Source organism: Hemicordylus capensis, chromosome 11 (assembly GCF_027244095.1).
Source record: "Hemicordylus capensis ecotype Gifberg chromosome 11, rHemCap1.1.pri, whole genome shotgun sequence".
Taxonomy (NCBI): Eukaryota; Metazoa; Chordata; class Lepidosauria; order Squamata; family Cordylidae; genus Hemicordylus; species Hemicordylus capensis.
Window position 1 is genome coordinate 28826396 of NC_069667.1, and position 26568 is coordinate 28852963.

The 26568-nt window shown below is 52.4% G+C and overlaps 2 protein-coding genes across 17 annotated transcripts; both read right to left on the reverse strand.

The window, feature by feature from the left end:
• Positions 1 to 216: 216 nt before the first annotated feature.
• Positions 217 to 4488, reverse strand: TMEM35A (transmembrane protein 35A). The gene is made up of 2 exons (XM_053273626.1): positions 3947 to 4488; positions 217 to 1563 (listed from the first exon to the last, which is right to left on the reverse strand). The coding sequence occupies exons 1-2, from the start codon at positions 4064 to 4066 to the stop codon at positions 1174 to 1176; spliced, it is 510 nt and encodes a 169-aa protein (XP_053129601.1). The 5' UTR covers positions 4067 to 4488; the 3' UTR covers positions 217 to 1173.
• Positions 4489 to 5093: 605 nt separating this feature from the next.
• ARL13A (ADP ribosylation factor like GTPase 13A) lies at positions 5094 to 24766 on the reverse strand. 16 transcript variants are annotated; one of them, XM_053273619.1, is made up of 12 exons: positions 24641 to 24766; positions 24433 to 24516; positions 17660 to 17763; positions 15766 to 15836; positions 13314 to 13397; positions 12047 to 12152; positions 10665 to 10870; positions 10397 to 10558; positions 9281 to 9374; positions 8500 to 8725; positions 7288 to 7386; positions 5104 to 5730 (listed from the first exon to the last, which is right to left on the reverse strand). In XM_053273619.1, exons 2-12 carry the CDS (start codon positions 24491 to 24493, stop codon positions 5654 to 5656), a joined length of 1290 nt encoding a protein of 429 aa, XP_053129594.1. In that variant the 5' UTR covers positions 24494 to 24516; positions 24641 to 24766; the 3' UTR covers positions 5104 to 5653. The 16 variants fall into 16 exon arrangements, 15 of the variants coding, with proteins under 15 accessions (XP_053129600.1, XP_053129590.1, XP_053129588.1 ...); XM_053273615.1 differs by lacking the exons at positions 24433 to 24516; positions 24641 to 24766 and adding an exon at positions 18436 to 21094 and having other exon boundaries at positions 5103 to 5730; positions 17660 to 17871; XM_053273621.1 differs by lacking the exon at positions 17660 to 17763 and having other exon boundaries at positions 13223 to 13397; positions 24641 to 24765.
• Between the last annotated feature and the right edge of the window lie 1802 nt (positions 24767 to 26568).

Below are 26568 nucleotides of genomic sequence, written 5' to 3' on the forward strand. Positions count from 1 at the left end.
CCTTGATTTGCCTGCCACCCAGGAATCAATCATCATTTATCTTCAGGGTTCCCAGCCGCGGGTCCCCAGATGTTGCTGGACATCATCTGCAGCATTGTGGCTGGCAGTGATGGGAACGGCTGATGTAACTGACACTGAAATGCAACTTCGTAGGAGGTGCAAGAGGTTTCATAAGCACCCTACACACTCACACACATGTTAAATTCAACAAGGCCGTTTTCCTCCAAATTTCAAAAAGTTTATTTTTATAAATTAAAAAACAAAAAAAGATAAAAGGAGGGAAGGAAGAGGAGAATGCAAACTGGACAATACCGAACAAGGCAACACACTTTGAAAAAGTCGTATTTCCCATGACAGTGTATCCCTTTCCTTCAAGTTCCCCCTCCGAGCTCAGCACGTTCAGAACTTCGTAGCAGGGACCTCCCTGTCTCTGGGCTCAGCAACTCCCCGTGTGGGACGGGAAACGACCCCTGCTGCTAGCTCCAAGCCGCTTCACCCAGTCACAGTAACCTGTCACTCTCGAGAGTCAGAGCGAACGTTATGGCAAAAATGCAGGTTTATTTGTAGGCAGACAGTGAGCAGTCCCTGATTTTTTGGCAGCAGCACAGACAAATTTGGGGGGTGAAGGGGTGGGGAGAGGTGGCTGCAGGGCTCATGACTGGGAATAGAGCATTCTTTCTTCTCTGCCAGAGAGGTGGGCAGGAAGCACCGGGTGGCTCATGTGAAGCAGGAAAACAAGTCCATCGCTCCAGTGCTAGAGGCTAGGCAAAGAGGGGAGAAGAGCGGGTCAGCGAGCAAGTGCAGGATCGGGACCCTCCTGCTCCTTTCGCCCCTGAAGAATACAGACTGGTCTAGAGGCCATTCAAGTGAAGCCATTCAGTCACTGGTCTTTCACTCAACACACACACACACACACACTCCACATGGTACATTTATTCCCCTCTAGATTCATGGAATTAGCTCATGTCTACATGTGTGTAGGATACAGGAGAGGTTGGGAGTGCACAAGCCAAGTTGTTGTTTAGCCTGCAAACTACGTTTTGGTTCCCCCATGCTCCAAAATGTAACCCTTTACCAAAAAAAAGAAGAGGGGGGGGGAGAAACACAAATCTTTGTAGGTGTTTTGGAGAGAGAGTGGAGCCGAGGGTCTGTGTTCCTCCAAAAGGGACCTCACTAGGACACCTTGATTTTGCCCTTCTCGGGCGCTGCCTCTGTCAGCAGAGGCTGCTCCTCCCCGTTCACCACCAGGCTCCTCTTCTCCGGCGGCGGCGGCTCCTCGGGCTGGCGGGCGATCAGCAGGCGGCAGGTCAGCAGAATCCCAAAGACCAGCGCGTGGGCATAGCGCTTGAGTGGGTCGCCCACCAGCTGGTGGAAGAAGAGGACGGCCAGGACGAGCAGCAGAAGCACAAAGTTGGCCACATCCTTGGGACGGCCGGGGACCAAGGTCATGACGATGCCACAGGCCACCTCTAGGGTGCCGATGCTCTTCCGGAGGAGGATCGAACTGACGCCCATCTTCTTCAGCATGGGCAGCGCACGGACGTAGCTCTTGTAGGCACGTTTCTGCATGCAAAGAAGCAAGAGTATTGCAGTCGGTACCAACTGGCAAAAGGTAGCTTCTCCTCCTCCCCAACACACACACTCCCCTGCAATCTCATTGCATGCATTTATATCCCAGCTTTCTCCCATCACACAATGCAAGACGGCATACAAGGGGCCTTACATCCAGGCACTAACCAGACCAAGGCTGCACAACTTTGGCCCTCCTGAAGATGGTGGACTCACATGATCCCTGACTATTGGCCCCTGTGGATGGGGATGATGGGAGTTGTAGTCCAAAACCAGCTGAACTTGTGCAGCCCTGGACTGGAGGGAGGCGGGCGGTCCTTCTATCAGGCGGGGCGAGGTGGTTTTCTCAGGCGGGGGCTTGTTGGGGTGCCAACAGGGTGGCCAGATACTCCCACCGCTGCCGCCAGAGCAGTTCTCTGGGCCTGATGCAAGTTGGTACTGAAAGGGGGCTGGCCCCACCAGTGGAGTGGGGCAAAGCAGCCTTTGACTCCTCCCCTCAGATGCCACAATACCTTGGCCTGCCCCTGGAGGGATGTCACAAGTGGGGTGCCCCACAGGGGGGCTCTGTCCTGGGCCCTGGGCTGCTCGATATGTTTATAAATGACGTGGATGAGGGAGTAGAGCAGATGCTTATCAGATTATCAGAGGGGAGACAGGTACACAGATCATAAACCAAGGCCAAGAAAGTAGCTGAAAGCCATGAAGGTTTGTTGTGCATCTGGACCAGAAATAAAGAAAAACAAGAAAGCACATAAAGGGTTTTTGGTTTTGTGGCAAATGCCATCCAAAGGAAAGAGCAATAAGAGCAAAGAAAGCTCTTTAGATATTATTGACCCTGAGGCCTCTTTAAACAAAAGCCAGCATGTTTTTGCTGAGTCTCCTGGTTGGGGGACTCAGGAGTGTTAAAGCCAGCCTTGATATTCAAGGTAAAGGTAAAGGGGGCCGTGGAGCGGGTGTCGCGCCCTCCGGGCGCCCACAGAGCCCTCCTGTGGTTGTCTTGGGTAGAATCCAGGAGGGGCTTCCCATGGCCGCCGCCTCCCGCACAGTAGGAGAGGATGCCTCCCAAGCATCTTCCTTGATCTCAGAGCATTGTGAAGTGGCCTCCCTTTAACCCAGGGCTGCCCAACTTCAGCCCTGATGCAGATGATGGACTACAACCCCCATCCTCCCTGACTATTGTTCACTGCAGCTGGGGATGATGGGCATTGTCATCAGTTGTTGGCAGCGGGAGGGCCAAAGTCCTGCAGGCTGCCACCGTCGCTGGCCAAGCTTCCGGGCAGGAGGCAGTTTGAGAAGCCCAGCAGCTGAGCTCCTGCTAAGAGGCATCTCTCAGAGCTTGGGGCAGTGGGGGGGCAGAGATGCCCAAGGAGCACACGCTGCGCTCTCCCCTGGTTCTTTGTTTCTGGAGACCCTAAACAACCGGAGCACACGCCCCAGCCATGTCAAGAAAGGGAACACAGAGGCAAAGATGCTGGGGGGAGGAAGAGGAGGAGGACCCCTGATGGGCAAGAGACAGAGAAAGACATGAGGGAGGGTTGTGCAGAGAGGCTGCCTGCCTTTCCTCTCTGGGCCAGAAAGCCCAGGCTGAAAGAACATCGGCACAGAGGAAGCTGCAATAGGACAGACGGGGGCCGTGCCTTTGGCACAGCCCAAGCTGCCATATGCTGAGCCAGTCCCTTGGTCCATCTTGCTCAGTCTTGTCTTCCCAGACTGGCAGCGGCTTCTCCAAGGTGGCAGGCAGGAGTCTCTCTCCCAGCCCGATCTCGCTGGAGATGCTGCCGGGGAGGGAGCTCGGAACCTTCTGCTCTTCCCAGAGCGGCTCCATCCCCGGGGGGGGGGGCGGATCTCTTCCAGTGCTGGCACTTCTAGTCTCCCCTTCATCTGCAACCAGGGTGGGCCGCCCTGCTTAGCTAAGGGGACGAGGCATGCTGGCGACCACCAGACCAGCTCACGACGCCCTGAGCCACTGCCCAAGCACCCCCGCCCCGCGCCCGGCGTCTCCAGCCCAGCCCCCTCCTGCTGCCGCCGGTCTGGTTGATTCTCCCCCCGCCCCGGGCGCGAACGGGGGGCCAGGCATGCTCCGGCGGGCGCCCTCCTCCTCCTCGACGGCTCGTCGTCGGCCTCTCGCTCTGCCTCGCCTCCGTCCTCTTGGCTCTCCGCCGTCGGGCCCAGGGGACGAGCTCCTCGGGGCGCCCCCGCGTGCGCAGCTCTCCTGCCCGCGGCGGCGCCCAGCGCGCCCTTCCCAGCCGCGGAGCCGGACTGCGGCGCGCGAGCCCGGAGAGAGGTGGCCGGCGCGGCTGCGGCTGCTGCTGCTCCCGCCCCCCGGCCCGCGCGAGGAGGAGGATGCTCCCGCGCTGCCGCCCGCGCCCGGCCTCACCATCTCGCTGTAGGCGTCCTTGCTGAGGCGCGGGGTCAGCTTGATGGTGCCCATGAAGACGAAGAAGAGCCCCAGCGCCACCGAGAGGGCCACGATGGTCACGGTCCGCGGGGAGGCCATCGGGGCGGCGGCGGCGGCGGCTGGACCGGCTCCTCCTGCTGCTGCTGCTGCTGCTGCTGCCGGCGCCGCTGCGCGGGGGAGAGGGAGGAGGGGAGGGGCGACCAAGAGGGGGCGGCGGCGGCGGCCTGGCCAGCAGCAGCAGTGGCCACCCTGGACGGCGGCGGCGAGCTGGGGGAGCGGTTGCTGCGGCTGCTGGCGCCGCCCCTGCTCCGCAGCCTCTGGGTCTTAGCGTCCTCCCCCGCCCGGTGCCACCTCTGCGAAAGGGAGCGCAGCGGGAGGAGCCCAGCAGGGCGGCTAGAAGACGGGCGGCTGCGCTCCCGGCGCTCGCAGGAGATGGAGAGGTGCCGCTTGGCGCTGCCGCCGCCGCCGGCTGCTCACGCGCGCCCAGGCGCAGCGGCAGAGGGAGCCCGACGCATCCCCCGCCCCGGGACCCAGCAGCAGCAGCAGGAGGGAGGGGGATGATGTCGTGCTTCCTCCGCCCCAGAAACTTGCCCGCTGCTGCTGTGACGCCCCTGCGGGGAAGCAAGCTGCGGCAGCCCCCCGGGGGCTCTCCCCGTCCCTAGGCCAGACCACCCGCCCGGGTCTCACCCTAGTCCTGCGGCCCCTGGACTCTCGCCTCGGAGCTCTCTGCCCCCCCCCCCCCGCACCCCCGGGCATGTCTGTGCCTCAGCAGCTCCCTCTGCTCACCACTTTAAAAAGTTGCCCCTTTGCTCAGTTAGCAGGAACTGGGGACCCCAAGCCGCGAATATCTCACAGCAGACAATGCTCATGTGCCCATCCAAAGGAAAGCCAAGACGAGCCCTGCTTAGCAAAGGAGACCATTCATGCTTGCTACCGCAAGACCGGCTCACCACCCCAAAGAGAACCACCACCGGGGCCACTTCATATGGTCACATCCTTGTAAAAAACAAAATATGTCTTTTACTAAATTCCTTGACCACTGACGGATTGGAAGCAGCCTACATCATGGCACACGGAGGGCTGAGAAGGGAAACCCGCGTGATCTGGGCAGGGGGCGTGTGCCCTGGCCCTCAGGAGCTTGTCTAAGTTTTCTTTTTAAAAAGTCTCAGAAACCTTTATTTGGAAAACGTTTATTTTTGCTTAAAAACATTCCTGTGCTTATTCTAGCAAGCATTGTAAGTGTACGTGGCCTCCAGAAAATGCCCAGGCTTTGGCAACTGCCCAGGAGAAGCAGCTTCCAGCTTCCAAGGCCTGCCCTTGCTGGGCTCCTGCCAGTCTGTGTAGGATGCCCAGAAGGGACACAGCTCTGACAAGCCTGCAGACGCTCCTGCTCCGTCATCCGTCTGCAGCATCCTCTTCATGCCGGTGGTTCGCCTTTCGCAGAAGCAGAAGCGCCAGAGGCTGGCCCCACGCCGCCCTCTTTCCCAAAGGGGCTTCTGGCTTCAAAGAGAACCCTCTGCCACCGCGGACTGCAAGCTCGCACTTTCCGATGCCCAACATTTTCCAGAGAAAACCTCCAGAGTGGACGCTTCCGAACCAGAAGTCTGATCCCTGTCGTGGTGTCTCCGATTCTACCAGGACAGTTCCGAGTCCTTCTCTGCCCTCGCATGGGGCAGAGGGCCTGATTCAGGGGGCAGCTGCAGAGGGTGGTTTCCGCCTCTCTTGCTGCATTTTCAGAACCAACATGGCTCTCCTGTACAAATCTGGGGGCAAAAAGGATACAGCTGAAATCTGTGCTTTGTTACCTGTTGCAAGCAACATGGTGTAGTGGTTAGAGAGTGCTGGACTACAATGAGGAGACCCGAGTTCAAATCTTCATGGAATTCACTAGGGGACTCTGGGCCAGTGAGTCACTTCTCTCTCACCCTAACCTACTTCACAGCGTTGTAAAGTAAAAAGTAAAGTGTGCCGTTGAGTCGGTGTCGACTCCTGGCGCCCACAGAGCCTTCCTGTGGTTGTCTTTGGTTGCATACAGGAGGGGTTGACCATGGCCTCCTCCCGTGCAGTATGAGATGATGATGCCTTTCCGCAGCTTCCTCTATTGGGGCTGCCTGATAGAGGTGTTTCACCAGCAGGGATTCGAACTGGCAGCCTCTGGCTTGCTAGTCAAGTCATTTCCCTGCTGTGCCATTTAACTATGTACAGTGCTCTGGGCTCCTTCGGGGAAGAGCAGGAGGTAAATGTAAACATTAAATAAACCAATAAAGGAAAGCATTTGAGTCTCTTAGCCCACACTCCCCCCACCCCCAATGTTGCTGGTCAACAGCTCCCTCCCATCATCCAGGGAAGATCAGTCCAACAGCATTTGGGGGGACCCAGGTTTGAGACCTGCACCCCAGTCCCCCAGCTCTTCTCCCTCCAGAGGCAGGACAAAGGGGGCAGATAAAGAGCTGGCTAGTGCAGAGCCTGGCAGCAGCACAGCCCTGACAGCCATTCACACCGGGATTGGGGTGTGTGTGGGGGGGTTCTTTTGCAGGGGTGGGAGGGCAGCAAGTTGGGACTTGGCCCCTGGCTTTGTATTTCCAATAGCCAAGTGCTCCCGGGGCTGGTAAAGAACTGCTTAAGAGGCAGAGAGGAAATCGCTTTAACTTTATTATTATTAACTTCTTATTTATTTAAAAGATTTCTATACTGCCTAAAACTTGCGTCTCTGGGTGGTTTACCATTAGAATAATTTTACACATTAAATCAATTAACAATTACTTTCATTAAAAACTAAAACCCAGTATTAATTTTCTTTTACAGCTATAAATCTAATTCAAAGCCTGGGTGAATCAATGTGTCTCCAGTGCCTTTCAAAAAGTTGCCAGGGATGGGGAGGCTCTGACTTCAACAGGGAGCTGCGCATGCCCAAGTCCAGGGGCTGCAAGGAGCTGGCAGCAACCGCAGGTGAACCTCCCCAGGCGCTCCTAACAGGCAGTGGGGCTCATGGCGAAGAAGGCCTCCTCTTAAGTCCCCAGGACCGGACCTCAGCTGTTTAGGGCTTGCCCATCCTGGGGGCCCAGAGCTCAAGAACAAGAGCCCTGGAGGTACGGGATCCCCCTTGCCACTACCCCAGAGAAGCAAGCCCACTTCCTGGCCATGAAGGGACCAGGCTCCAGCAGCCTCCCCCCCCCCAATCTGGGCCAAGAGAGGCCAGAGAAGACCCCCAACCGCTCACGCAAGCCGGAGGAGCAGCAGCAGCAGCAAAGACCTCCTTATCTCATTCTTATGGTCCCAGCCATTCTTATCCCGCCCTTTTCTAGGCGAGAAATACATACCAAACGTGCCCGATGGGTTCTCATCTGGTTGGGTCTGTGACGCTTCCTGGCTTTTGATTTTATTTTTTAGCATTTTGTTTTTCTTCTTTGTGCTCTGGCCTGGAAGAGGAGAAGTGAACACGCTGGGATTAGTTCCTCGGGAACAAACTGCCACACTGCTGCCAGCCGATTTGCAGCACGTTTACTTGGAAGTCAGAACTAGGGGCTGACATCCAGAGTAATGCTGCACTGGTGCAAGGAATGAAGATGCACACTTGGATAAATAGGGTGCAAGCTACCCTGTGGGGCCTCTTGTTGAGAAATCCATTCTCTCCATCAATTACATTTTTTGATTGATTTGTTCTAACCAAATACAGAACTGCAAAACCTGAATAAATGACTTTTCTGAGGGTCAGGAAGGAAAGGAGACTTTAAAAAAAAAAAAAGCAGGAGGACTTACAGACAAGCATACTGTGAGACAAAGTGGATTCAATAAATTTTAAAAGGAAAGAAAGGCGGCTGGGAACAAGCAAGCAGTTCTGGAATGCCGTGATCTTCACAAGAGGCGGCGTCTTGAGGCTCCACAGGTGGAAGAGAAAGTACTAGAAATAGGAACTACAGACTGAAGCTGGTGGACATGTTGAGAGCGGCTAGCATTTGGCAGTCACCAGCATGGTTTGTCTTGTCAAAATAATGAGGAATTGATTGGGTTGGTTTTAGCTTATGGAAGCTGTAAACAAGAATGGCAACATTTGGTTTGCGTGTCTGTGTTTGTTTTTCCCTCCCCCCCCACTTGTTTTAATTTATGTAAACCACGCTGAGTCTATGGAAGTCAGTCAGGTGGTCAATAAGTTTGCTAAATAAACAGAGAGAGAGAGAGAGAGCGCGCTTCTGGTAAATATCGGTGCCTTCGTGGAGATGGTGCATTTAAACTGAAAAGTGTTTTACAGCCGTGATCACACTTGTCCTCACAACCATCTTGTCAGCAGCTAGAACTACTCACAGCTTATGGAAACCAATGTGGGGCGGAGAGCCTGGGCTGGGGCTTGCCAAAGGCCAGCTGGTGCCGGTGTGGCAGAGGTGGCGGGACCTGAATTCAGGCCACGCAAGGCTCAGGGCTGATGCCACCACGGCCCTTTGCCCCAATGGCAGCTGCCCATTTCAGAAGCTCCAACACAGGAGGGAGAATCCTGCAGACCAGGGCTCTAGGGGCTGTAGGAAGTGCGTGTTCACCTGCTGGGGGCGGAGAGGTGTCCAGGGCGCTGGGAGTCTCCTGAGCAACCTTGTTGCTGAGGCAGCGGCCACCTTGAGCTCCGGCTTTGCTGCCGCCGGCTACCGTTTTGCCACCACCGCCGCCGCCACCTTCTTCAGCCAAGGGACCCTTGGATGGCCCCAAGCCTTTCCTCTTCACCTTCGGCTTTCCTTTCCTCTTTGGTTTTTTGGGTGCCTTTTCCTCTTTCTGTGCAAAGACCAAGGGAGGAAAGCTCAGTCTGTAGAGGCACTTGCAGAAATTAGTTCCTGCCCACTTGAGAGCCAGGGTGGTGCAGTGATCAGAGTGCTGGACTAGGACTGGGAGACTCGCGTTCGAAGCCCCACTTGGCGTCAAACTCGCTGGGTGACTCTGGGCCAGTCACGTCGCTCTCTGCCTAGCCACCTCACTGGGTTGTTGTAAGGATAAACATGACTATATATACCACTCTGGGCCCCTTGGAGGAAAAGCGTGATATGAATGTAAAAATAAAACAAGCAAATATGAATCCCTCAGGAAGACACCTGCTCTAAACTTGGGCTGTACAGATCTCTCCATTTCTGTTCTGCCCAAAGCTCTGCACAGTTCCTTTTAATTGCTTAGGGGAGCGAGATGCATGGATCCCAACAAAGGCAGGCAGCCTGGTCTCTGAGGATACCCAGAGGCCCACCGGCTCTGAGTTTGGGCCCTGGCCCTGGCTGATCAACTCGCAAGGGAGTTTCAGTGCCCAGGGCAGGCAAGCATTCAGCAAAGTGGGCTGCTTACCTGCGCAGGGATGTTCTGGGGGGACTTTAGAACTTTGCTTCCATCGACTTTGGGATTTCTTTCTTGGGAGCTCCCCCTTCTGGTGAGCGACTGCCTAGAGGCACACAGACGGAAAGGAAGGCAAGATGATGCCTTTGCCATGGTCAGCATCCGCCTCCAGCTCCTTCCTATATCGCTGGTGCCCGATAGATTTACTAGGCACAATCTGGGATTCAAACGGACAGCCTCTTGCTCCCTAGGCAAGCGGCTTCCCCCCTGTGCCACTGCAGCTGCTGGCAGAAGAAACTGACCAGAAAAGCAAAAGAATTTCCCCAGGGCTGAAAATCGTCAGGCAGCAGATTGTGGACCCCTTTTCAGGGGTGGCACCACCGCCCACCCAGCACCCCCTCCCTGTGAATGGCCTGGAGAGATAGGAAGCCACACAAAGAAGCAGGCTCGCTTCCTAATAGAAAAGGAAGGCAGGGCAGGCTTTTTTGGGGTGGGGGGAAGAAACGCCCCTGCTAGCTGGGCAAAGAGGCACCTTTTCAAGTGGGGATTCTCTTGTATTTAACCAGGGGAGAGCAACTGGCCCTCTCCAGCCCCAGCACAGCATCCCTCCAGTAGCTGTTGCTGGGGGTCTCCCTTGTGTTTCTCCTTAGACCATGAGCCCTTTGGTGACAGGGAACCATCTCCTTCTCCTTCTTTTTCTGTGTAAACCGCTTTGAGAACCTTTTCGTTGAAAAGTGGCATTTAATAGTAGTGGTAAGAAAGGAATGGGAACGGGGTGATTTGAATAGGAAAAAAGCCATGGGCAGGAAAGGGAAGGGCACCCTTTGCAAATACCGACAGAAAAAAAGTCACAGGGCAACACACAGGAACATAGGAAGCTGCCGTATACTGAGTCAGACCATTGGTCTATCTAGCTCAGTATTGTCTTCACAGACTGGCAGCAGCTTCTCCAAGGATGCAGAGAGGAGTCTCTCTCAGCCCTCTCTTGGAGATGCTGCCAGGGAGGGAACTTGGAACCTAGATGCTCTTCTCAGATGCTGTAGTCTAGCTTCATCAGGAAGGTGCCCCAGGCCCCTGATCATTTTGCTTGCCCTTTTCTGCACCTTTCCCAGTTCTACAATGTCCTACCTGTGGATACTGTAGAACTGGAAGCTTCCTGTGTTCCTATGACTAATAAAAGTTTGATGATGATGACCAAGGTCCAAGGTTTCAGCTTTTAGCTTAGACCAAGGCTTTAGCTCTCTTTTCTGCCTGATTCCAACTTGAACTGCAAGCCAGTGCCTCATCATCCTAATATGATAATAATAAAATAATAATAATAATAATGAGGAGGAGGAGGAGGCCCTGCCCATTCATTTAACTGCCCACATGATTTGGAAGAAGAAGAAGAAGGAACCTGTCTTCTCGCATCCTGTTCCAGGCTTTCTTCATTTTCTTAGATACCTCCCGTTCTGGTGATCTTTGTCGTCCAGGACTATCTTCCTGGATGCGGCCACACAAGACATCATAGTTGATAGCAACAGTCTGCAGAAGCCAGTGAAGCCCTTGAACGATGGTCCAGCATTGGATTTTGGGCAGCCTCTTGGTAGCTGAACAGGGTTCCTGTGGAGAAAAGGCCAGAGAGGGCTTGAATCCAGGTCCGTTGGAGAAAAAAGATCCTCCCAGACACTGACACATTCCAACAGCAGTGCAAATTACTAGGGGCGGGGGAAACCACAAGGAATCCACACTAAGAAAAAGGAGGCCATATGTTCTTAGAACCCTCTGCAGGCAATCCGTGAAACAACTATGAAAGAACCGTCTTTTTTCCATACACTTTTTGCTCTAACTTGAGTTGCTTCACGGATTGCCACAGATTCCAGCGGATGGCGTCAAGAACGTCATGTGAAGCCCTCCTTCGTATGGATTACTCATTTTTTCTTCTTGTGGTTATAGGTGCTGAATTTGGAAAATATCAGTGCCTGGGAGGGCCAAAGGAAAAAATCTGTGGGCTAGAACAGAACAGCTAAGAGACACTGAGGATGAGAACAACTCTTATGATGTGGGGACATTTCCTTCCCCCTTGTACAAGGTGAAACTCGCTAGATCAGGGCTACTCAGCTTCAGCCCTCCTGCAGATGTTGGACTTCAGCTCCCATAATACCTGGCTATTGGCCACTGTAGCTAGGGATGATGGGAGTTGTAGTCCAAAAACAGCTGGAGGGCTGAAGTTGAGCAACCCTGTGTTGGATGCAGGGGGAAATGGAAGCAGATGGAATTGGGCAGAAAGCTTTCTCCAAACCATCAGGAGGAGCCTACCTGGGAGCTGCACAGCGCCTGCAAGGGGTGTAGAAAGAAAACATCTCCCAAGGCAAGCAGACATTGCAGTGGGAGACCCACCTCCAGTCATGCTGACTCCCATCAACTGGGGGTGAGCACAACGTGGGCAGACAGATGTGGCTCTAAGCTGGTTCAAAGTGTTCACATTGGTTACCAAACTACTTTTCAAACCTTGAATTTTGTTTTAAACCCTGATAAGTATTTGTTTAAATTCAGTTTTGAATGGTTCTGAACTTTTAAAAAATTGTTTTTAGATTGTTTTAAGCAGTGTGCTTTAAATGGCGTTTGTTTTTATGTTTTTTTAAACTTGTTGTGCACTGCCCAGAGCCTTTGGATGGGGCCGTCTAGAACTGTAATAAACAAAGAAACAAATCGGAACCACCAGAGACCTCGGATTTGCTTTGCAGTAGTTTGACTCTCTGCTGAAAGGCGTGGCGAAGAGGGCAGCCTTCTACTTACCATGCGGCATGGGGACTTGTTTCTGTTCACCAGCTTCTCCAGAGACAGGCACTCAATGACCTCACAGGGCAAGATGGCATCGACGTGGTCCTGCTTGTTTGCCAGCCTTGCACCAGTCATGCAAGAATCAGGAGACAGCAAACATAGACAGGTCAGATCCCCCTGACCATGTCATGGATCACCTCACCTCACGATCTACACGCAGGATGCACACGCTGCTGCGTGCACAAGCATGCTTCCTGCTCTGTCCTTTTGCTACATTTGAAGCTGGCTTCAAGATCTGGATCAAATTCCAAGTATGGAAGCTGAATTTGCAAATTCACACACCGCATATGCAAAATGTTGGAGGCGACACATTTCCATGGCAAAGCTGCAAATGGACTCATAAAAATTTGAGCGGCAGTGCATCGCACCTCCATGTGGGGTCAGAATCTGGAGGGGAGGGACTGACAGCTGACCCGTATCATATCTACGTAATTTATTCTCATGACAAAACGGGCACACTTCTGGATTTCCTCTTTATTTCCCCTTTGCACCAGGGAGGGCTACAAGAGGGAGGGAGGGGGAGCAGGCAGCCCTCCCTAAATATTTCCCCCTTCCCCACCCAGCAGACTGGAACTTTACAGCAAAATGTCAGACAAGGCACCCATCATATATTACGGTCCCATTGCTTGAATTAATTGTTTTAATAGGCCTCCGTTGTGTGAAGACAGAGGCTTCTTTCACCACACAGGAGCCAATGCCATCAGGGAGGATGGGGAGTCCTCCAGCCCCCAAGCGCCAGGTCAAGCCCTTCTCTTCCTTCCTGGCCAGGAACTGGGTTGGGTGAGACCAGGTGGGCAGAGGGGAGGGCAGCAGGGTCATCTCCCCTGCAGATTTTAGCTGGCCTGCTGCTGCTACTGGCCTCTCCCCCCCCACCCCAGTCTTGCAGAGGAAGAGATGCCTGGCCTGGAAAGTGTGGCCTGATGCAAAGGGCAGTCTTTTCTAAGAGGAATCTGGCCCCTGTTCTGGATATGTTTGAAAATGCCAAGCCAGCTTCATTAATAAAGGAAATAAACTAACAGTTTTAATTGCATTGCCTCTGTAAGTACTGAATGTATAGCAAAACCCTCGCTCCCTGGATAATGTCCTTTGCTCCTCCTTTGCTCTGTCATCCCTGCTTTGCTCTAATCTCACCTCTTGGGCTCTGCTTTAGATCCCGATTTTCTCCACTGACACCCAACCACGCACCATAGGACACCGAGGAGGCAAGAAAAATGACTCTCACAGCAATAGTGGCTTCCCTGAAACTCGGGGATGTCCCAGGACACGGGAGAGGGTCTTCTTGGCCTCTTCCATCCGCGCCACGTCGCTGGAGTCAAGCACAAAGATGATCCCGTGAGCCGTGCCGTAGTGGTTCTTCCAGGTCCCCCAGCTCCGCGGCCCTCCAGCCAGATCGACGAGGGACACCGCAAACCTGTCCACTCTGAGCTCTGTCTGGTGTGGCTTTCTGGTAGGGAGCACCTCACAGGAGAGGACTGGAAGGGGCAGAAAGGCAAGAGCAGACCCCCAAACAGGACTCAGTCATAGCAGGGTGGCTGCACAGAGGAGGCTGAGACATTGCATTATAGAGATACACAACGTGTTGCCCTCAGTGGCCAGCTATTTGCCTGGTTCACACAAATGGTTCGAATCTAGGCTTGATGTGGGTTACCGACATGCACATGATTGGCACGGGTTCACACCAAGGTGGGAATCTCAGGCTCGCCTCGGGCCATAAACCACCTTGGTGGGGTTCACACAATCACGCTAATCTTCCTAACCCACATTAAGCCCAGCAATTGTGTGAACCAGGTCGTTGTTACAAAATAGCAGGGGTGTCCTGAGCTGTTGCAGTGCCTGAGGCGGGGTGCCAAATGCTGGCTTGCCCCATGAACCTGGGGGTGGGGGGTGGGGATGCCCCCCCCAACCCGACCCTTACAAGTCTTGAAAGTGGCTCAGAAGGCAGGGAGGAGGGAAGCTGGCCAGCACCCTCCTCTTCGCTCCCTGGGCTTCTTGCAAGCTGGCAAAGCTGGCAAGGGTCAGTTCAGTCCCAAAGAGCTGCTCTGATGGTGGAGGCAGAGGGGATTCTGCCCCCTCCTGGTGCCCCAGGGTCTGCCACTTGAGGTGCCTCATGGAAGGGCCGGCCCTGAGACTAGGAGTGGGCCATTAACTGGCTGACCATTGTTTGGCAAGTTGATGGGTGAAGCCTGAAGACCCAGAAGATGGTTCTTGGAGGACTCTAACTATTCTAGGGTCTGGGGGGAAACAGGTAGGAGTCACCGGGAAGGCGGTTCTGAAGGTGACGTCACCTCTAAACACAAAAGGCAATAGCGCATTCAAAATAAATGCTTCAGTAACCAGGTACTTGGCATTTTGTGTTGTGTTTTTCTGGAGTTTATTTTAATCCTATGGTAAAAGTAAGGTGTGCCGTCAAGTCGATTTCGACTCCTGGTGCCCACAGAGCCCTGTGGTTTTCTTTGGTAGAATACAGGAGGGGTGTGCCATTGCCTCCTCCCGCCCAGTGTGAGATGATGCCAATGCATTCTTAAAAACCCAACAATAAAAAAAACAATCCATTTAAAAATACCCATTTTAAAAAGTGTATTCATGATTATTGTATGCATTTTACAGAGTTGCTTTGCAAGCAAAACAGTTCGCTATTTTTCCTGCCTGAAATGCATCTGAACTGGTCCAATACTGGTTACTGAACTGGTTACTGGTTTTAAAACTACTTTTTACAGTTATTGTCTGAACCAGAACTGAAGTGGAGAATTAAAAAATACTGATTAACCTCAGCTGAAACGGAACTGCCCTGAGATTTTATACAGGGCGGAATAGAAATGTGACCAATAAACAAACAAACCACAACATTGCTTTAATTCTGCAGTAGCCAATTAACCCCTTTGAAATAGCAGATGAGTTTGCATCTCAATGGCCTCTCTCCAACTTTCTGTAAGTTTGTCGTCAAAACATAAAGCTTAGGTAAATAATGCTGCTGTATCTGTAAATCATAGTGTTGTGTCAACTGAACATTCTGGGCTCAGTATTTCTTTATTCTTGTGCTTTTAGGCCGCCTTTTGTCACAGGCCACAGGCTGGTTTCCAGTTGCTACAAGGGTTGTGGACAGATGCTAAATGAGCAAAGAGGCACTTTCTGAAGTGGCGATTCTTTTGTATTTAGCAGGGGGTGAGCAACTGGCCCTATCCAGCCCCAGCACAGCGTCAGTGGTTGTTGCTGGTGTCAACTTTGTGTTTCTTTTTAGATTGCGAATCCTTTGGGGACAGGGAACCATCTTATTCTTATTTATTTTTCTATGTAAAGCGTTTTGTAAACCTGTTGAAAATTGGTATATAAATATTCATAATAAAATACTACTAAAATAATAATAATAATAATAATTGCTGTGACTCAGTCCTACTTTGGAGCCACAGCCTCTCTCCTGCTTCCTGGTGAGTTATTCAGTGTGAAAGCGACGCTCTGCAGAAGCTCAGAGGCACTCTTATTGTTGATTCCTTTATTCTCAACCCTGGCATTGAAATATGATTCTGACACGAAAATCCCATGAGCTTCAGCTCATATTAAGTGTTGTGTCCTGCTGTTAAAGAACCAAGCCCAGAAGGCTTCAGCGTGAGATGGCCATGGGAGAGAAGTGGGGAAATAGTTTCCGTTTTGAAGCAGATGTTCTTTTCACAACTTACCTCTCTGAATTTCTTTTATTAGGGAACTTTTTCCTGCTCCATCTAGACCAAGGACAAGAATGGTCACGTTCCTGGTGGGGAAGCAAGAAATTAACGTTTTCTCTAACGGGGCTAAGAGGTCTCTCCAACAGTTGTTGGACTACAACTCCCATCATCATCTGCTACAAGCTGTGGATGATGGGAGTTGTAGACCAACCACGGTGATAAGCTTTCCTCTAATGAAGCAAAGAGGCCTCTTGGGAAAGATTTAGCACAGGTGTAGCTGTGCGGAGGCTCTGCAGCTGTTGTTAGACTACAACCCCCATCATGCCCCGCTGCAAGCTGTGGATGATGGGAGCTGTGACCCAACAACACCTGGAGAGCTGCAGGTTGGCCACTCCTGGTTTAGCAGCTTCTGCTTTGTGAGGGAAATTACACAAAACTATTTCAGTTCACTTTTTCTCTTTTAAATGGGTGAGCCCTTGTGCCTGTAACAGCGGCGCGGCAGGTGGAAGTTCACCAGGTGCATCTTTCTCCATCGCAGCATCTCCAGCAGGGTCTGGGACCTGGCATCAGTCTTTAGGAGGCGACTGGAAGCCACCTTAGAGATGCTCTTGGGGGAAGCAAAACCTCCCAGAATCGCTTGAGTCCGACAGGCCTGGTGGCGGGAAAGATGCCCCTGAGCGCCCCCCCCCCCCCCGGGCCTGCCACGCTGCCATGGTGATTTTTGTGGGGTGCGGGCCTGGTGGAAAGGGCAAAGCAGACTTGAAATAGCAGCGGATGGTGGCGGGGAGCGATTGCTGGGCAACCCGCAGGGCTTCAGTTGGTCGCCTTGGCAACCTTTGTTTTAAAGGATGCAGCTAAACCAGAGCGCTGTGCTCAGATGCAGCCAAAACAGATTTGTGGCACCCTCCGTTTACCCCGAATGCTCCAGTTAGCTCTGCTCTCAGAGCAGTCATTACTTAATGTGTGTACGTGTGTGTATGCACACACACACACACACACACACACACACACACCCCGAGGAGGAGGCTCATTCCTGGCTTGAAAACCACCCCCTTGACCTTGAACCCTCTTCTTTTAGATCCACAGTTATTGAGCGTTGGCCGTGGTCACTCTTTTGTGAGACAAAGACACTCCGCACATGGTCAGAGGCCACCTCTTTCCTTATATCACATGCTCCAAGGCTGAGGCTCCATGCGAAGGGATCCTCACCCTCATGCGACTAAAGGGTGCTGAAAAAATACCCGCATTAACCCCAGCCCATAATATCAATTTCTCATGTTTAACTTTATAAAGGCCGTGCTACTATTCACGGGCTCTTTCATGCTGTGACTCAGACAGTCTCAAATGAGGTTTATTTTCCCCAGGCAGGAGGGCGGGTATGGAGCCCGGGAAAGTGACATGCGGATTTATACAGTCAAACAGCCCTATCAATGTGGACATTGCTTGAGGGAATGGAAAGAGAGCTGGACTGCGGGTAGCCAGCATGCCTGGTCCCCTTAGCTAAGCAGGGTCCGCCCTGGTTGCATATGAATGGGAGACTAGAAGTGTGAGCCCTGGAAGAGTTTCCCCTCAGGGGATAATAATGGGGCCGCTCTGGGAAGAGCAGAAGGTTCCCAGTTCCCCGCCTGGCAGCATCTCCAGGATGGGGCTCAGAGAGATTCCTGCCTGCAACCTTGGAGAAGCCGCTGCCCGTCTGTGAAGACAATAGTGAGCAAGGTAGACCAAGGGTCTGACTCAGTAGTATATGGCAGCTTCCTATGTTCCTATGATCGAATAGCAAGACAGTAGTTCCCTGCCCCAAGTAGCTTCCAATCTAAAACTGAATACAGGGAAACCCACAGAAGGAGGAGGAGGAGAAGGAGATGGAAGCAAGGGTGAATGCGCCTCAATAAAACCTCTGTGGATTTACCTGATTGGCTCTTGGATTGCCTGTAGCCAGGACCAGCAATAGGAAAAGAGGTGAAACATACTCTGGGAAACCATAGAATGTGGTGCCGGGAGTCTCGGTTACCTCTGTGCTCGAAAGGAAACAAAAACAAACAACAGACTTTGGGCTCTGTGGCAACGGGACGTTTTCGGAAAGAGACAGGACGGCCATCCTGAGCCAGTTTTGGAAGGGCGCTGTAGAAATTCAATAAATAAAATAAGTAATGTTGTAGCAGTTTGCTGGGCTGAGCAGTGGGCCGAGACTAGTCAATCTCTGAGGTCCTTTCCAGCAATCAAGCCCCAGGATCCTATGACGAGGCCGGGGGGGGGGTGCCCTGTCTATGGCCACAGAGTCACCCAGTTCCTGGTACACAGAAACGGTGCATATGCAAATCCTGTTTCCCGATCAGGAACCGTCTACTCCGGTCTGCCTTTAACAAATGTTTGATTAGTCGGTACCAGGAAACTATTATTAATATTACCAATATTCATGTACCACCTTTCCACAAAAAAGTGTTCTCAAAATGGATTAGATGGACCAAAGAGACCTGTCTCTTCTCCCCCCACCCACCCTGACCATCCTTTTTCTCCTATGACAACAAAAACAACTTTCTAACAGACAATTAGGCACATAATACAAAGACTGGGCCTCTAGCACCCAGCTAGATGTTCCTGAGCCCAATCTGCACAGAACTACACTTTGGCAGCCAGGAACCCGCACATTCCTCGGAGGTCAAGAAGACGGAGTTAAACGCTCACCAGTCCCTGGTTATCACCCTCTTCTCCTTCCTGCTGGTGCTTCTGCTGCATTCAGATCAACCTCGAGGCGTTCACGGCTTGTGCACCCCAGAGATGGTTCAAGAAAGGGAAGCGGCAAACTCTTACAAACGGTCATTGGTCATTTCGCAGGCTCCGCACCCATTAGTGAGAGAGGAGACCTCATTTCCTAGCAGGCCGTGCCCAGAGCCTCTGAGGAGAGCAGCAATCAGATCCGTCACGGTTTTAAATGGCTTGAGGGAAGGGGACATGCCAATTGGCCCGGCTAGCAAATCTCTCCCCATGGATCACCCCCCCCCCCCCCGTTCTGTCATGTGCTGACTTAATCCTGGGATTGACCGCCCTGCACCTGCAGGAAAGCAAAGCTAATCTCAGCCCACTCCAAGGCATCCTTCCTGGCAGACACAAGAGAAAACAGAGAGCCAGTGGGGCATTCGGGGCGGAGAAGCCTCCCACTCTCCTCATTCAGGAGCCAGATTTACTCCCAGCTGGCCATCGTGAGAAGTCTCCACGCAAGGTAGAAGGAGGTGGGGATGATGGTCTGCAAGCTGGAGCCGGAGGCGGGCAGCAGCCGTGGGCCCAGAACTCATACCCAGCTCCAGAGGGAAGGTGTGGGGAAAGCTCTCCCCCTGCCTCCCACCCCTCTGTCCCCAGCTCCCAGGCGAGCATCTTCCCCCCAAAACACACACACACACACATCTTGCTCGGAGAAGCCTCACCAATGGTGGCCCATCCAGAGCATGCCCAGCTCCTGCATTGGAACAGGAGGCTCGTCCCACCCTGATTCCAAACGTGAGAACAGCCCTAGTATTGGGGAGGGAGCAGAGCTTCCCAAGCTTTGCCCCCCAGATATTGCTGGACGACAACTCCTGTCACTCCCAGCCAACGTGGCCAGGATGATGGGAGTTGTAGTCCAAGTGTGGGAACCCCAAGGACTGGGGCACTCTGAGTTCAAATCCCTGTAACCCTTGAAGCTCATGGGACGACTGGGGGCCCGTCACTCTCTTTCAGCCTAGCCTTCCCCAGAAGCTTGTCCTTCCTTGGTCTTCATTCGTATTGCCAGCAGATGCAATGGCCAGAGGGTTCGAGGCTGGAGCTGCAGACCCCAACGGTGTGGCCAGATTACAGCAGAAGGGAGAGTGGCAGCAGAGAGTCGCCCATTCTAAAAGCATCCCGTTGGACTCTTAACTAAAAGCAGCAGCAGCAGCAGCGACAGATAATGTACACCAGCCTGACCTCTTCGGAGTAAGAGCAGGGTGCAAATGCAGCATGAAAGAAACACAGAAGGCTTCAAAGCCATTCATTCTTTAAGTTCGCTCTCTGTTTTCCTTAGCAACTCTGTGCACAAAGGTTCTTTCCAATGGGTCTAAAGAAAGCAGAAGGCACGTGGGGAGAAGAGCGAGAGAGGCACAGCCACGTACCGAGGGACCTAATTCTGCATCCGACTAGCAGCCCCATCTCCTGTTGTCACCCAAACGAGAGGCTTCCTCTTCCTAATCCGATTATTGTTATCCCTACACACAAATTGCTCTGGGCAATTCTCCATCATCTGCCGTCAACAGATTGAGGTAGGAAGGAAATCACTGTCCAGCGTCTAGTTCGGAGGTGGTGAACCTGCTTCAGGGCTGTCCCACTTGAGACGGCGGGAGAGGTGGACTCACTCGGCTGACTGATCCTTATGGGCAACCATCATCCCTGCTGCATACAGATAAGAAGCACTTACGGGCAAAGCCTGGGCTAGAATCCTTTCCCCTGACATTTAGTCTTCTACATGCAGCAGCATAGGTGAATCCCTCACTTGAAGCCTCAGATGGGACGTTCCAGGCACAGGTGCACCACCTCAGTGAGAACTCATGGCCGGCTGTGGATTTCCTGTTCTCATGGCAGGCAGTGGAGAAAGTAGTGCTACAGAGCCAGCAAACGGTCGGGGATTTGCACAGATTAATGTGGCTGTCCTAGATAAGGATGATGTGGCTGTCCTGTGGTGAAAGATGAGGGCAGAGAGGGGGAGGCAAACACTCAGGACAAGCAACCAGAATGTGAGAGAGAAGCCAGGCTCTCAGGGCGGAAGAACTCCACAACGTCGTTGTGCAAAAAGGGTGCACGTCCGACTACCAGCTGCATCATTCCCCTGGACGCTGCCTGTGTGTAGAAGTCTGCAAATCACCGGGGAGGCGATTAAATCCAAAGGACATAACAGCAAAACAAAAATAGGCAAGATAAAGCCGGCCGTGGAAACGGAATAAACCCAGGGAGAATGACGCGGACAGGAAAGGGCGCGGGGTGGGGGAGAGAATCAGCTCAGCTGGCCCCAAAGGCCTCCCTAAGAAATTGCCTGGCATCTGAAGGCACGGAAAGAAGGGAAAGCACTTCTCTGCACAAGGCCTAGGGCGGGTTCAGATGACCCACAGCGCACCCATGGAGCCGAATCAGCACTGCCAGATATGGATAAAGAGACGGCAGGGCTCTGGGCATGTGCAGATTTCCTCAGTGGCAAGGAGTTGCTTGATTGCATGAGGGTAGGGGTGGCCCAAGGTACTGAGGTGCCCAATAATGCCTTGCCCTTTCAAAACTGGCCACAGGGGCAAGGATCACAGAGGAGGCTGTTTACAGCAATCTTATCAGGCCATGGGCCCATCTAGCTCGGAATTGTCTACACTGACTGGCAGCAGCTCTCCAAAGGCCCTTGATGCTCTGTCACTGAAGGGTGGGGTGGAGGTGGGGGTGGGAAAGGCTGCCAGCCTCCTCCTTTCCGGTGCTACTTGCAAGCTTTGCAAGGATTGCCTCTCCTTGCAAAGTCTGCATGGGTCAGATCAGTCCTGAAGAGTGGATGTGATGTGGGACTGGGCGGGGGGGGGGGAATCTGCCACCTGAGGCAACAGCCTCATTTTGCCTCATGAAAGGGCTGCACCACGTTGGGGAGGCAGTTGACTGGTCCATTGAAGCCTCCCTTTGTCCCAGGTCTCTGACTTGGCTAGGCTGGCCTTTTTTCCTTCAAGTGCCTGCCTTCCCCAAGCTCAAAGCACAACATAGGAATATAGGATGCTGCCATAGACTGAGTCAGACCATTGGTCTATCTAGCTCAGTATTGTCTTCACAGACTGGCAGCGGCTTCTCCAAGGTTGCAGGCAGGAATCTCTCTCAGCCCTCTCTTGGAGCTGCTGCCAGGGAGGGAACTTGGAACCGTCTGCTCTTCCCAGAGCAGCTCCATCCCCTCAGGGGAATCTCTTACACATCAAGTCTCCCATTCATATGCAACCAAGGTTCCCCCTAAGGGAACAAGTCATGCTTGCTACCACAAGACCAGCTCCCATCTTCTGAAAAGCAAGAGTATTATTATAATTATAATAATTATTTTACATTTACATCCCACTCTTCCTCCAAGGAGCCCAGAGCGGTGTATATGGTTATGTTTACCCTCACAACAACCCTGTGAAGTAGGTTAGGCTGAGAGAGACGTGACTGACCCAGAGTCACCCAGCAAGTCTCATGGCTGAATGTTAGATTTGAACTCGGGTCTCCCCAGTCCTAGTCCAACACTCTAACCATTACACCACACGGGTATTCCTGCCTACTGCTGCCTACGTGATCACCATCTTGCGTGCCCGAGACCAGCCACCCTCAAGGCACAAACTCTGGGCCACTTGGCAGTTTGGGTGGCTGAAGCAGAGACCGAGAGAGACCCCAGATGGCGCAGGGTCCTTTGGGCTCAGCCAGGCCCCTTCCCTCTAGCTCAGAACCAGAGCCCGGATTCTGGGAAGAGCTGCCTGGTCGGAAGGGATTGTTATGATCAGCTTAGCAGCGTCATTGATAAATCCTTGTCTTCTTATGGAACATTCAAAGTAAGCCCCAAATATGGCAGGACTGAAACATGGAGTGCTTGTCATTATCCAGAGGATGCTTCAAAAGCCATGCAGACTGTCTTCGGCCAGTAAGTGGAGCAATTTCTATGATTTCACAAACGGATGACGGCATCCCTCCACATTGACTGTGTCCAGTGACAAGTCCGAGGTGCACCAGGGCTTTGCTTCTCCAGCGGGCGTCCCAAATGCAGCAGCCTCCTTCAAACTACAAAGGTTGGGAACAGACCCCTCGTTTTGATCAACCTGAGCAGCGATTAGAAACGTGGCAGCCGTTTTGCTTGTGGCCCTCAACGGGACCAGGCCTCAGGTTACGCTGCTGAGCTTCTTAGCGAGGAGATCCGTATCTCCAGTCGGCTCTGGTTTCCCCGGAGCACAGCTACCATCCAGTATCAGCCCTGCCCGCAGGCAACAACGTCTGGAGGGAGCCCGTGGAATCCAGTGCCATTATTTCTGATTTACGCAGGCATGGAGTTTGCAGTGGTGGATCTGGCCCATCGCCTTTGGAGTCAGGCTTCCGGCCCTGCCAACTTGTCTTGTGTTGCAGGACCAATTCTAGGTTTCCATGGGAACCGTTGCCCAGGGATACGCTCTGTGGTAGCATTTCTTCCCCTAGTCAATAACAGAAGCTTCCTGTTAACACGCTTCGATGGAAAGAGACGATTTCTCGCCGTTCCTCCTCTGGGCATTCAGTGAAGGCTGCCTGCTGTGAGAGAGATGCAGAGCAAAGAGTGCCTCACACTGGAGCCCAGTGGTCCAAAGGTATACTTGGTCACTTTACTGCCAATACCCTTTTAAGAGCACGCATGCCAGAGCCCCTTTGAGCATCAGTGGTGCTTCTTCTTCCAGTCTGGGTCAATGACAATGGATGGCTAAGGTAGACTGCTGATGAAAAGTGAAGCTTGACATTTTGCTGCATAAGGTAGCACCTGTTGGATTCCTGCCTGCTGCACAGGTCTCAGAGGCCCAAGAGCCTGGCACTGTCCTTTCAAATCCTCCTCCTCCCTCTCCCAAACTGCTGCTGCTGCTAATTCGGAGAATTATTTACATGAAAGCCACATCTGGTATCAACAGATAACTGCTGTCTCTGTTAACAGAAATGAAAGGCACTTGACCCTGGAGGGAGGTTTCTGATAAGGAGCTGGCTAAATAAATGAGCCAGCAGCCACATGCTCAGAACGGGAGTGAACAACAGCCTAGTTAAAGTTTAGCTTGCTCTTTTATATACATCGATAGGCACCCGCTAGCCTGCTCTCTGTTGACACTAGCCCACTGCTGTGTTTCCAAGGGCCTCTTTTCCATACATCACTTGCCTAAATCGTGTTTTGAGAAGGAGAATGATGTTTGTGACTCCCCACCCCACCCCTCATTAGGAAAATAAAATAATAAATAAATACATAAATAAATAAGGTATGCCGATGAGCCGGGGTGGTGGTGGTGGTTGCGGGGAACAGTCTTGCTGGCTCCTGTGGCTTTTTCTGAGCCGATCTAGCCGAGCGGCCAAACTCAAGCTTGGGGCTCCTCTCTCCAGATGTTGCTGGACTACAACTCCCGTCATTCCGGCTACAGTGACCAAAGGGGGTGTGTGATGTGAGTTCTAGTCCAACAACATCTGGAGAGCCGAGGCTGAGGACCCCAAGGCTAAGAGGCTGAGGGTTGTGAACCAAGAAGCCTCTCGTGCGGATCTTGCTTTGAATCTGGAGTGCGGCTGGTGGTCGTGGTGGGCAAGTCGCTCCCTCTCAGCTGCACCGTGGCTAAACGTGGGCACAGAAGGCCTGCCAGGGTAGGAGATGTCCTGGCTAGCCTGACGTGGCAGGGACTGGGGCACGGTAAACGACCCACAACCAAAAGCTTAGCAAGTGTTGGCATGTTCAAGTGTCAGCATGTTCAAGCAATTACCTGGGAACACCCTGGAAACTGCCTTATACCGAGTCAGACCATTTGCTATCTAGCTCAGCATGGTCTACACTGACTGGCAGCAGCTCTCCCAGGATTCAGGCAGGTGTCTCTCCCAGCCCTACCTGGAGTAAACTGGGCCTTTTGCCTGCAAAGCAGAGGCTCAGCCACTGAGCAATGCCCACGGCCTCCACTGCAAAGGGGAATATCTTATCGTGCTCACCTGTAGTCACCCATCCAGAAGCAAACCAGGGTGGGCCCTGCTTAGCAGGGGGCCAATTCATGCAAGACCAGCTCTCTTCCCCTACTGAATATGTGAAAAGAGCAGATGTTAACGACTCCATGATTGATTGATTACAACTTGCTAAAAAAAATCATAATCAGTTAGCAAAAACAAACCAACAACCCAACCCCAAACCACATGCAGCAACCTATCTGTTTTTGAACTCCTTCTCAGCCCATCTTGACTTTGGGCTATGCAGACCCAGGTGCTCCTACAGGCTTCTGCTGCTGCTGCTGCTGCAAAACTGAAACGATGTCCTCTGGTTCACTCACAAGCCTTTCTTATTCCGGCTTGACTCTTAAAGAGGCAGTACACCACAGAAGCCTCTGCCTTTTCTTGCAGCCAAAAGCAGCCAGAGTGAGTCCCGCCTGTCTCCTCAAGGTAGGACTTCCTCTGTGGTGGCAGCACTGCCAAAAGCAAAGCCTGACACATGAGAGGGGATGCAGGCAAACTTTGAGCCAACATTTACAGCTCCAGGAATTCAACAGGTGCATACACACACACCCCGCCCGTGTGTCCAGAAATGCAACAGGTACCATGTTCCCGGGTGGCTGCAGAAATTCAGCAGGTGCACCTTTTCTCAGCCGGGAGAAATATAGTGATGTTTTGACAATAGATCTCCAGAGGGTGCATCTTCATTATTGATTCAAAGGGCTTTCACCACTGCTATTCCCTCTCCCAGGGCATTCTAGGAACTCTAATGGAGAATTTGTGGCACCCTCAAGAAACGGCAGCTCTGGAGGAAACCATGCCATTAAACCTGAAGTGTTGAAATACCCAGACAAGAGACTGCCTGGTTATAACACCCTTATGCAATCCTTTTGCTCAGGGCGTTTGATAAAAGAAGCCAGAGCTCTTGCCCAAGATCCCCCATGGGTGTTGAAAACGGGGTTGCAGACTACTCCTTTTGAGCTTATTTCACTTTGAGTTTTAATCCCCAGATCTTCTACAGATTCAAAAAGAAGGAGAAAAGTGTCCCAGAATTTGGAAAGAGAAAAGCCAGCACAAGTTGATTTCGACTCCTGGTGCCCACAGAGCCCTGTGGCTGTCTTTGGTAGAATACAGGAGGGGTTGACCATGGCCTCCTCCCACGCAGCATGAGATGATGCCTTTCAGCATCTTCCTATATCGCTGTTGCCCGATATAGTACCAGCGGGGATTCGAACCAGCAACCTTTTGCTTGTTAGTCAAGCATTTCCCCGCTACGCCACTTAAGGTGGCTCAAGTCCTGGAGTTCTGTTGAATGTAAGAAAAGCAAGTGCCATTAAAATGAACAAAAAGTGGCATTAAAAGCGACAGGCAGCAAAAGAAGCAGGGCTGAACGGATGGGTTCAAAGAACCCAGGGCCCCCCCCAGCTCCATCCTTCCCTATGGTCTTCATTGTCTCCCTAACTCCGAGGGGAGGGGTCGCAGGAGAGAGGGGCGGACATGGGCCCCCTCCCTGCTGGCGATGCCTCTGAAAAGAAGCAAATCTTTTGAGTAACTTGGCCCCTGTCCCTGTAATTAGCAACTAGGCCAAAAGGCATCTGAGACAAGGACTCACACCCACCCACTCTCTTCTTGCTGTGTAAGCTACACAGAGAACTGCTTTTGTTGAAAAGTGATATTTATTATTATTATTATTATTATTATTATTATTATTAATTATACAGCCTAATTCAGCCAGGCTTTTAATTAGATATTGTTTTAATTGTGTTTTTAATTGTGTTTTAATCGTGTTTTAATAGTTTTAACGTTTTAAATTTTAATTGTTGAAATGTGTTAATCTTTTTATTGGTTGTTTTTAATGTCTTGTAAACTGCCCAGAGAACTTGCGTTTTGGGCGGTATAAAAATGTGTCAAATAAGTTAGTAATAGTTCACCGAGTTGGCCCTACCGTGAAGCATGGCGAAGCAGCTCTTTGGGGTGGCCCAGCCGTCGGCCCAGTATCCGCTTCCTTGATGGTCTATCGTGGGGTAGGGAAACCCGGCCCGCCGGGGGGGGCGGTTGTTGGCCTCCTTCAACTCCCATCATGGGAGCTGGAGTTCAGCAGCCGCTGGGGAGCCCAGCCTGAGCCCAGCCGGGCTCCTCCTGAAG